General features: G+C 39.9%; 2 protein-coding genes across 3 annotated transcripts; one reads left to right on the forward strand and one right to left on the reverse strand.

Annotated features, from left to right (window-relative positions):
* Positions 1-2,431: 2,431 nt before the first annotated feature.
* msx3 (muscle segment homeobox 3) lies at positions 2,432-3,521 on the forward strand (the record flags this gene model as incomplete). Its single annotated transcript, XM_079512947.1, has 2 exons — positions 2,432-2,807; positions 3,118-3,521. 2 exons carry the CDS (start codon positions 2,432-2,434, stop codon positions 3,519-3,521), a joined length of 780 nt encoding a protein of 259 aa, XP_079369073.1.
* A 30-nt stretch (positions 3,522-3,551) lies between these two features.
* Positions 3,552-11,340, reverse strand: znf511 (zinc finger protein 511). Of its 2 annotated transcripts, none has more exons than XM_079511686.1 (6): positions 11,068-11,340; positions 9,693-9,766; positions 8,385-8,586; positions 7,309-7,433; positions 6,755-6,991; positions 3,552-5,303 (listed from the first exon to the last, which is right to left on the reverse strand). In XM_079511686.1, exons 1-6 carry the CDS (start codon positions 11,260-11,262, stop codon positions 5,234-5,236), a joined length of 903 nt encoding a protein of 300 aa, XP_079367812.1. In that variant the 5' UTR covers positions 11,263-11,340; the 3' UTR covers positions 3,552-5,233. The 2 variants fall into 2 exon arrangements, with proteins under 2 accessions (XP_079367812.1, XP_079367811.1); XM_079511685.1 differs by having other exon boundaries at positions 6,755-6,994.
* Between the last annotated feature and the right edge of the window lie 524 nt (positions 11,341-11,864).

Here is an 11,864-nt window from a genome sequence, read left to right on the forward strand (position 1 = left end):
AGACAATGAGTAATACACACAGACACAGCAACGGCCACGGAAAGAATGACCTCCAAGAGTTACAGAGAAACAAGATAAGAGTTAACAATGTAGTTCAGGTCAACTGTCCAAAAATCCTAACTCTGAAGGCAAATCGTGTACCGGTAAATTAGGGTAATTGAAAATATATATTTTTGACCAAACAAGCAATAGACTTGATTTAACTAACAGTATGCTGCTATATACTGTACATAGCAACAAGAACCCCAAAAGGGGTTCCCGTCTTGAAGGGTAAGAACACCAAAAGGGGCCACTAAAGCCTGATTTATATTTTGTCTCAAGGCGGCTTAAAGCTGCACTTGCACTACATACCTTTCCTCTTCTAACCCGAATTTGAACCTGAATGGTAGCTCAATGGTAAACTGAAATGTTTGCCATTGAGCTAATAGAGCCTGCCGGCTTGCTCAGGGGATAAATTGAATCTTGACCTTCAGGTCAAGATTTGCATCAGATCATGTTGACCTTTAACACAATTATAATGTTTCAATGGAAGAGTAGGGAGACAAAAAAAACATTTTCTCTGTGATACAACGTATAAAATAGGGTTTACATGGAGTCTACAAAACTACAAAATGTTACTATTCTGTAAAGAATTAAATCTGACATCCATTGACAGTTTGACATGCCAAGCGTTGGCAGCTCCACTCAGGAACAGGATTATGTTGTGTTATGCTTCGCTAAGCAGGAAGCTCTTCCTTTTAAAGATGATACTGTTTTACCACAAGGCTTCCCGCTGCGCATTTCATAAATGTTTATCCCACACTGCTCCGTCCGGACCCTTCCCCAAAGTTTGCTTTGGGTGACTGAGAACCCTGCCGGTTCTCAGGAAAGACGAAAGAGAGAAGATATACAAAAAATACAATGTACTGTAGGTTACATTAAGTTCTCTTTGACATGTTTGGTTACCTTCTTAAACAATCTAATGCTACGGAAGGCCAGCTAAATTCAACAAGATTCAGAAAAAGGAGAGGAAGAGACACAGACATAGATTTGAACATGAAGCAGATCTGATCATCTGACTGACATGAACAAATGGGGGGGGTGGATCCACTGGGGGTGGATGGATGGGGGGGGAGGGAGGGAGAGAGAGAGAGAGAGAGAGAAACAACTTAGAAACTGTTCAGTTACATTTAGCTAAACACTCAAACACCAACTTTATACACTTGACGCAGATCTAATATGAAGGCCATCACAATCAAAATGGCACCGGTAGGTGTAACAGCCTACTGTGACTCAGCCTTGCATTCCCTATTTCCCAAACCAAAATACTCATTGTTGACTTCTCTGGCAATTATATGCTACCAAGGAGCCAGGAAATATCAATTATTCAATATATAACAATGGAGCTGAGACAAAACAGTGGTAGCATTTCTGAATCCCCTTTCAAACAGAAGGCATTAGAGAGTGGTAAATATTCTTAATGAGAAAGGCAACATGAAGAATGTAATATTGTCAGTAACTAAATTACAGTAATTTAAAGCTTGTATGGTTGCCCAACTATTCATCACTGTGTCACAGAGATAGAAAGGGCGAGAGGGGGGTCTGAGAGAGAGAGAGAGAGAGAGAGAGAGAGAGAGAGAGAGAGAGAGCAGACAGACATAGCTCTGGAGGCGCCAGTCGCGGCAGGATCAAAGAAGAACAACCTCGGGGAACCAAACAGTTAACTCCACTTAACCAATTGTCCTACACGCAGTATGTTGCTGCAGGCCCAGCAGTTCCCATACTGTCGACAAGACTCTCACGTTGTGGTTTCTTTGAAGACGATTCGACTTGATTAACGAGGCTATACATAAACTATGCCAAAGAATTCCTTGATATAAACATGCCACTCCTCCGATTACTCAGAAGACAGTCCTCTATTATTTTACTTTGTCGATTAGCCTACTCTCATTAAGGAAGAGAACACAAAGGGACACAACACAAGGACACAGCAACACAATTACACACAACTAGAAATACCCACACACTAGCGTGACTTCGGTAGCATGCATTGTGAACTATCTTTCACGGCGCATCTATAGGAGTTGGTGACATTTAGGAGGGTTTGATATGAAATATAATGTGAAATCGCGGACGATATCAATCAAAGATGAACACTTTCGGAAGCCTGGCCTATCAGAAAACGTTCGAGTGAGTCACATGGAGAGGCATGGCAACGTGATTGGCGGGCGGCAAGATGAGAGAGAAACTTGTGGAACTTCATTGAAGGAGAGGTAGGCCTACGTCCGTGCGTAAAACTGAGCTCACCGCTTAATTGCGCAGCATATCGTCACGAAAGAGTCGCGCATGCAACGGAACAAATTCTTCTTGAGAGTGAAACACGAAGCAAACAACCGGGGATTGATTGACCAGCCAGCGGCAGAGAACTTGTATGGCACCCCATTCGTGCATGATGAATCCTGCACCGGGATCACCCAGCACCACTCCTGGGGAGACGTTACCAGGCGACCGCTGCGGAAAAATAGGAATTGATGCGCTCAAGAGGCTAGATCGGTCACCTGTTAGAAGATGTATAGACAAAAGTTTAAATCTGCCTTTCAGTGTGGAATCCTTAATATCAGACAAGACGCCGACCAGAACCCACCACTACTCTGCAGAGGCCGGTTCAGATGGGTCTGGGAGTCAGTCACCAGGGGACATTTACGCGCACAAGCGGCTCCAACGGAGTGGTGCAGCGGAGCTGTCAGACTGTACAAAACTAGAGGCAGCCGACCTCAGTGACAAGGAACAGAGTCCCTGGTTTCAGACTTCATACGCTTCCCCTCCAAGTGAGTTTGCTGTCATTCTCTCACCGTGTTGCATGCTTTAGTGAAGTGTAGCACTAGCTAACCCGTCTCTGTAGGCCTATTAAAGTATTGTATTTTATCCTCGTTCCTCGCTACCTGTTGTCTAAAAGTGCCACTTTCACTTTGGTATTCTATTAATTAAACAAGGTGACTTTCTTGTGTTTATCCCTGACCCTGTATTATATTATGTTCACCAATTTTGTGAAATCATTTTGAATCAATATACCGGTAGGTCTTATTTGTTGGCTAGCCTGTGAGTGACCACCTAACTGTCTTTCCAAATTAATTATAGGACTCCCCAGCCCTTCATGTCCTCTACGGAAACACAAGAACAACAGAAAACCAAGAACTCCCTTTACAACTTCTCAGCTGCTTTCTCTGGAGAGGAAGTTCCGTCAGAAACAGTACCTTTCTATCGCGGAAAGAGCGGAGTTCTCCAACTCCCTCAGCCTCACAGAGACCCAGGTCAAGATTTGGTTTCAGAATCGCCGGGCCAAGGCAAAGAGATTACAGGAGGCTGAACTGGACAAATACAAGCTGGCGGCCAAGCCACTGCTCCCGGCCTTCGCCTTCCCCTTCCCCTTGAGCGCACACATGGGCCACCCGTCCCTGTACGGGGCCCTGCATGGACCGCGGCCTGCCTTACCGGTTCCAGGACTATTCGGTGGACCATATGGGATGTACTACTTTTCTTAACGTTAAGAAAAGTACTTCTTTTTTTCCTCCTCCAAGACTAGCCGTTGTCAATATGCTGCCTATTAGTTAACAGGCCTAATGATACACATTCGTTTCTAAACGCATACCAATCATACCATTTTGCATAAAACGTTTTAAACGTTTGTTGACCGTTTCCCAAGAATACAAATATTTTTGATGGCCAGTAAAAAAAATAAAAGATCTTTATACCAGACGAATGCCATCCCCATAGGGCTAAAATGGTGATCTATTCCAGAAAACATTCTTAATAGGCCCTGCATGGTAATCAATATTGGAACAGGATTTCTTTTCTATCCCACCATTGAACCAAAATGATTTTAAAAATATCCCCATATATACACTCACCCTGTAAGAACCATTCATGTTTTTATGTGAAATTTAAGGCTTTTGACATAAAATAAATGAGAAACTAACTTAGGCCTGAAATGTATTGACGGCATTTAATTTTAAGGATATTCATATCTATAACTTTTATAACGCATCATGTTTGTGTGTGGGTACTCTGACACCTAAACTACTAGCCATGAATGTATGTGATCTTTCTTAATTTAGTTTCCTTGGAGTCTAAAGAACTTCACATATTACAAAAAAAAAGAAAAACGGTAATAGCCAAATTATAGTTATTGCTGTGGAATTATTTGCAAAAACTTCACTTTAACTAGGAAATGGTTTACAATGGTATTTTCAAATGACTTAACCCTATAAGGTTACCATGAGCCATGCAGTAATTTCCATCATTTTGAATTCACAAAGTCACAAATATATATATTTAAGAACTGCAGCTTTACAGTTATACAATGGTTTAAACGTTTAGGAATTAATGTAACAACCATGATATTCTACTAACGACAGTAGAAGTTTGAATTGTAATGTATCATTATTGCTGGAAGTGTAAATAACAGTCAACTATTTTTGCAAACTTTATAAAAAGATAAGTGATGGATTACGGATATCTATATTTATAGTCATCAATGTACAGTGTATTGGTGGTGAAAATGTTTTTTACAACTATTAAAATGACTCCAAACAAGATATCTTGTGTGATAATAAAAACTCCATTTATATACATTATATTTTGTTAATAACAGACCTATAATTGTATCATTTATTATAATTGTTTAAACTAAAAAAAAAAATCAAACTATACAGAGGCCTCATAATTGTTAAACATGAAGCATATAGTTTATACATTTTAAGCTATAGTCATCATGCTGTCAACAACAAAACCACTGCCTTGGATTTCAAGAGCATCATGCTAATGTACACACATGAACAGGTTGAGAAAAGGAACCAGAAATTGGGCCAGTGCACTGGATGAAGATCAAGGCTCATGTAACAAGATTGTGTTCACCATTGTATCATCTGCAACGGAAAACACGGTTTGTAATATTCAGGAGTAGTGTTGGTCCCATCTGTTAACGTCCAGATTGTCACCATGTGTAGGAAATGGGAGCCATGTAGGAGATAATAAATTATACACAACTTAAGGTATTCTGTGATCGCCTATATTGGCCTTCAGGTCCATGTCACTTAACACAGATCTGTACAACACCTGGTATATGAAAATGTGGGCCTTTGTTTATAAAAAAAATATTCATAGTTAATGACACATTTTACATGAAATGTACTCAGTTACAACAAATCAAAATTTAAAGTTAGAGACAAGCTATAGTGGGTTTGATTTCAGTGCTTTATTTCCTCCTTCCTCGCCCTCTGAACCCTCGGACAGAGCCTGGACCAAAGCATACAGTCTTCGGGACCCTGAAACAATACAATACGGCGGCTGAAATTTGTATTTTATGTTCATAATAATATAGAGGGTCGCAGTCCCGCCCCCCTCGATAGACCCGGAAAAGAAATCCCCGTTCATTTTCCTCATAGACTTTTCAGAAAGTATTTATTTAAAGACGTTTACGCCGCGGACAAAGCCAACTCTTGTCGTGACAAATCATGACAACAAACACAATTTTTCGGGCTGAACAAATAATTAGAAAGAAGAAGAAAACGGCAGGTTACACTTTCTTTGTTGTTTTTCTTCTTTGTAATTATTTGTTTGGTCCAAAATATTGTGTTTGTTGTCATGATTTGTCACGACAAGAGTTGGCGTTGTACGATGCTTCTAAGGTCTTTAAATAAATACGTTTTGAAATGTCTATGGGAAAAATGCATTGGGAACTATTTCCTGGGCCTGGCGTTGTCATGAAAGGGGGCTGGACTGCGACGCTCTATAGTAAGCATTATTAGATCGCTTGTAATTAAACATTTTCTTTATCGTTATATATTTTTCGCCTTTATTTGATGACAGTGTAGAGACAAGAGACATGGAGAGAGAGAGAGAGAGTAGGAGAGTGAAATGCAGCAAATGTTCTGGCCAACCAGGAATCAAACTGGGAACTCGCTGTCAGGCATTAGAGCCCTAACCACTTGGTTATCGGGTCACCCACATTTCTAATTATACAACATGGTTGGCATTATTATAAAAATGAGAAAATCTAGCCTATACATATTCATCTTGGCAGTGAACTACCACTTTCATGCAGGAGGAAATGCAATCTGGAATATTTTCAGCCATTAGCAGACTGGGGTTTAATCCCTGCAACTAAATTGAAGCAACATTGCAGTTGTAGCCTGTATGTGAAGTTGTAGCACTGGTCTAAGTGATGCTACATGAAAATGGCTAAATTATCCAAACAAACTCAATGCCAACATTTGGTCTTAGTGCTAAAACAGAATTTCCATTATTCCATTTTCACTTAGCTGAAATGCAGCCAATGTAGTGGCACATTCGATTGCCATGTCATGTGAAAACGTGGACAGATCTTTTTCTCTATAGTGCGAACACAGAACATCACTGTACCAGATAGTGTCATGACGTTGAGAAAGAGAGCTTAAAGAGTGAGGGAGCTTGCTGACTGGTCGAGCAAGCATTAGTTTCAGCAAGAGAGACCACTTGGATAGAGCAAGCATGCTTGAACAGCGATAGAGAGAGCTTATAGTCACCTCTCACAAGAGTATTAAGTACTGTCCCGCTATACAAAGTAAACAAATGAACTGTCCCAACCAGCACTTTTACTGCCAAGTAGGGCATACGAAAACGACTCTCCCACTGCCCATGCCAGCAAGTTATGCTACATTTTTTAGCTAGTACCATACTGTCATTGTAGACAAAACACAGCTTTAATATGAAAAGAAGCGCTGAAGACTTCACTGACCTGTAAGAGTAGCGTGGTTTAAGCTGCTCAGTGCTAGTGGCTGCAGCATCATGACAAGACGCTGTGTGTGCCTCCATGGTGGAAGAGCAAGCTGTGTGAAGAGCCTCCACCGTCTCTCCTTCCTGAGACAGATGAAGCTCCATGGCTTCCATCTCCTCACACACACCCTCCGCCTCACAGCCATCCTCCATCACATCCATAGTTGTCTCTCTCTGTGCCGTCTTCATTTCCGTGGCTCTGCTGGTGAAGATATCAAGGTCAATGCACTAATATTATGCACATGAGCACGCACACAGACACACAGACACACAAAATATAACTAAAATCCATTGATTAAATAACATATTTGTTTAGCTAAAGACATCATTTCTCCGAATACAAATGCATTATTGTAATTTTATTTTAATAGTTAACTGTACTTGTGCAAGAAAGAAAATAACATCTTATTTAGAGATAAATAAATGTCTACTGACAAAATGTGGATTCAACCATTTACTCAAATAATGGTTTGTGATGCCATCTAGTGGACAAATGAAGATTGAGAGACATCCCACCTTTTGTCTTTTTTAGCCTTGTCAAATCTGAAATCAGGAGGGTACTTGTGAATAGTAATCATGTGGTCTTTCCTCGGTTTACTGGTTCTGAACTTCTGTTCACAACCCTCCACCAGACACTGGTACTGGAAATAAGGGGCAGAGACAGAAATAAAAACCAAAATTATGTTTTACACTGGCAAAACAATGTGGAGAATGGTCAGGCTAGTTGAGGCTAACTGCAATTGACTGTCAGGTAGAGACTAGAGATACAAAGACGCATTGAGTGAGTAATTGAACAAGCTATATCTAAGCAACATGTTTGCTCAAGGTTGAGTCAAATTACCTATAAATATGTACCTGACAATTGTGTATGTTTGGGATGATTAATAGGAAAGAACATATAATTGTGATTTTTATTTTTATTTCAGACCAATATTCTGATTGTTGACTGATTTTTAGTTCAATTCTGTATACTATTATAGTGTAACTACCACAAAATTAGATACTGTCAACATTATTTTATATTTAATTTAAAAGGAACAAACAAAATTACTACCGACAATAATCACAAGTATTATTTCTTCCTGAATAATTACCAATTTCACTAATACTGTAGCTCAAACTTCAAGGTGATGACAAGTCCACTTAAAATATCTGTTTTTACAGCTAATATTGACGTTCAACATGATTCCGTTTTGGTCCTCTGAATTTCATTCATAATATTATATAATATTAGTAGTCAATAGTCACTTGACTATTGTCAGCAAGCCGATTAAAATAAATCCACATGTTCAACTGAATTAAAAGGCAATCACAAAAAAATAAAGGCAACATAAAGTTCACTGTGTTGGATTACCTATATCAAGCATGTTGATTTGCATACTGAAACTAATGGAAACCAATAGCTTCTTGGAAGGTCAAGAGAATTGTCAACAGTAAAGTGTAGAGTATATAACTTCTAGACAGTGAGCTAAACATGCATGGTCCTTTAGTATATATTTAAAACACTAGAATAACTTGTTTAGACGTGTAGTACATGTTGTGACTTTGGATTTTATATTTATTTGTATTAACGTGTGGCTTGTTAAAATTACCATATCTTGCCTTTCGGCGAGGATACTAAAAAGGGAGTCATGCCACTCCTGAATGTGAATGTCTAGCAGACGGGCAGAAGGCAGGGAGCGGCGACAGGAGCAGCACACATGTCTGTGTAGAGAGTTGTAGTGGTGCTCATATTCCTCCACGCTGCTGAACACCTGGCTGCACCCAGAGATGTGACAGCCAAACTCACACACACTGTTCAAAGCACAATAGAAAAGGGAAGGAGAGTGTTTCATAAATACACGATAACGTGAAAACGTGAGTCACATTACATGAGAAACACTTTCCCGCCATGGTAGCTTGGATAAAGAGGGTGGTCTGAATGGCTGCTGCCATGATTGTAGATGTCATTTCATTTTCAATGTGGGTGTTATATAATTTCACACACTTGTCTTTAACACCAGTACACTTGTAATGTGACAATAAACAGAAGTTGCCGTTTGGCAGAGTAAATGCTCTTGTCCAGTCCAGAGCAAGTAAACAGCATGAATTCTATTTGGGCTGTCCTTGACTGAAGACATTTTTAGATCACTATAAATATGTAATTTAAAAAAAATTGTCCTATTGAAGTGGATGGCACATTACAACTATACCAACAACAAGAGCCGGAAAACAACTTTCAGCACAATTTCATGAACGATAGAAACATTGACAGAATCCTTCAGAAGGACATCTGGAATGCAGTCTGTGTTATTCACTTTCGGAGAAATGTTAACGGAAAGACGAGGAGATGATTATCAATAGCTAACCCATTAAGACCTGGGGCAGTTCTACAAATGCCTTCTAAATCAATGGTTCTCATACTTTCAAGTTTTTTCCAAAATGTTCAAAAAGATGCTTTCCCAGTTTTAATTAGTTAATAATTAATCAGATTATCCATACATGACATCCCATATTTTAGCACCATGGGGACTGAGATCTTTCTTCCCCCTCTCGCCCTCCGTGCGTATACACAGTTGGACTGTGCAGTGCGTGTTTGATGCACTGTTTACATATAACTTAATCTATATAGCTCTCTTGGCTTTTGGCAGTCTGGCTGCTGCGTTCTGAATAACGTACAGAGCATGTGTGTCAGGACAAGCAAATAGCAGTTACAGCATGTCATCTGGTTAAATAACATACACATCTATATCACATGTGAACATTAAGTAACAAAGATACATCTGGAAGGATTACATAACTAAAATCCATCTGAACAGGCAATGAGTACACTACAGACACAATAAAATAAGTATTGCATAGTGCATAAGGATTGCAATACATTATTGCATGAATAGTGTACTGTTGTATTATTATTATACCTGAGCTTTGGCTTGTCATCCGCCTCCAAAGTAGACAGGTTTTGTATATACAAGTGTCTAAGAACGTCTCCATCCTGTAAAGTTAATCACAATACATACACATTCAGGGAGCAAATGGAAGCAAATAGACTGTATAACACATCTGAGAGTGAACTGAACGAAACAGACCTTCATGGGTCCACTTGGTTCCATTTGTACACTAATAAAGTTAACAGTGTACCAACCATGTACAACCCAGATTCGGCACAAACGAGGGACTAAATTATTTTCGCTCCTATGCCACCAAAATGTGGAACGCCCTACCAACTGTCATTAAGACATGCGAATCCCTTGACTCTTTCAAAACCGCTCTCAAAGGGCACCTACGGACGGCTGCAATTTGAAACTGGCCCCTGTAAAATCGGAATCCCTCAAACACGAACTCAAGGACAACACAAGAGACGGTCGCGGCCACACAGCCAACTCAAGGTATGGCCACTGAGCCGAATTGGGGACCCAACGCAAGGACAACACAAGAGACGGTCACGGCCACACAGCCAACTCAAGGTACGGCCACGGAGCCGACTTGGGGACCCAACGCAGCTCCTCCAAGGAAAACAAACAAATTAACGGAGCTGAACGTGAATCCCCCCCACCGCCCACCCCTTTTTTTCCCCTCACTGTATATGTTTCTTTTCCTTTTTTACCTCCTTTATGATGAATTCCTGTTCTGTCTATAGAAGTGTCTATTTGTACGTCTCTAAATGTTTTGATGATTTGAACATGGTGGACCCTATTGGAAACAAGTGTAATGCTTAATTGGGTCGTCCACTCACAGTTAACAGCCTTTGTATTGAGTTTGTGCTTGAAATGTACTGTAATTCTGCAAACTGTTAATAAATTCTTCAATCAATCAGTGCAAACAAAGTGCAAACTAGTAGCCATTACCTCAATTGGTGAAAACAAGTAGGCTAGGGCTACTGTACAATAAGGTTACTTCTACGGGTTACTTGAATGTTTCCATTTTCCAATACTTTAAAACATCTACTCACTACCATTTGACCCCCAATCCAATGCTGAGCAGGGTCCCATTTTTACATTTTATGATGATGTATTACCGTATAATATTATAAGATATAAGCTACCCAGCATCAAAGTAATTAAAATCAACTCCACCTTTACCAGTTGTAACATATATGAACGTGAACACAGTACACAGAATCACCAGTAATATAAAACATACATGTCAGCCCTTGACTTATGAGACGCCAACAGCGCCACTTATAATATATATACTATATTTTAATACAGTTACTTTTACTTGAAACAGAGCATTTCTACATTGTGTTTTTGAAAGTAAAAAAAAATGGGAGTATATGTCTCTCCACCACTTTACCTCAAATAACTCGTGGTCCTTGTTTAGATGGATCCGTTGAGGGGTGAAGGTAAACGGCGTTGTGTTATCATCTGAACAACCTTCATTCTGTCTCAATTCCTTTGAGCACTGAGTGTCAATTGTTAGAATGCCTTCAGTACACTTCGCCAGATAGTCGCTATCTGTTAAAAGTCGTATTAATTCTGGATCTAACATTGTTTCTACTAGTAGTACACACTTTCATACTGAGCTCCAACAGCAGCCCTGTTTGGAATTGGTACTGTGGCGCGCACTTACTACGTCACTGATGACCGTCAGGCTTTCATTAGCTATACACTATGGCTATACAACGCCATCTATCGGTTGTGTCGTGTAGTGCAGTGATTCTCAAACTGATGTAGACAGTGGCACTAGGCAGGGGCCTTAAAGCCATATCTATGCTTAAAGCTCTATGGGCACTGGGCAGGTGTCTTCAACGTTTTTCAGGCCAAGGAGGACCCCTTAGCTGAGAGAAAGATGAAGAAGCCAGGGACCCTCACTACATATTGTATAAAATTGTGTTGCAGATTAAACTTTTTTCCTAAGTTTCATAATGTTTTGTGTTGACCTGTACCTTCCTTGGACTACTGTACCCATTCTGCAATCTAATAAATAATCAAAAGCTTCAGCCTTCTATGCACTGTCAAATGTTGTGTTGGATTCCATGTTAATGTATATTTTCAGACATTTAAACACTAAAGCTGTAAATGATTACACCCTTCTCTCTTGGTCTGTCCTTTCCCTCTACACCAGACCTGTATGCTTGTAGATCTGCTATT

This window comes from Electrona antarctica (assembly GCF_951216825.1).
Source record: "Electrona antarctica genome assembly, chromosome: 10".
In the NCBI taxonomy this organism is placed as follows: Eukaryota; Metazoa; Chordata; class Actinopteri; order Myctophiformes; family Myctophidae; genus Electrona; species Electrona antarctica.

Excerpts from the sequence above, each read along its gene's own strand:
- znf511 (XM_079511685.1), bottom strand. The coding sequence starts at position 11,262 with ATGTTAGATCCAGAATTAATACGACTTTTAACAGATAGCGACTATCTG. Across the intron at positions 8,587-9,692 it reads GATGACAAGCCAAAGCTCAG|TGTGTGTGAGTTTGGCTGTC; the intron begins GTATAATAATAA and ends TGCTTTGAACAG. Across the intron at positions 5,304-6,754 it reads AAACCACGCTACTCTTACAG|GGTCCCGAAGACTGTATGCT; the intron begins GTCAGTGAAGTC and ends GTATTGTTTCAG.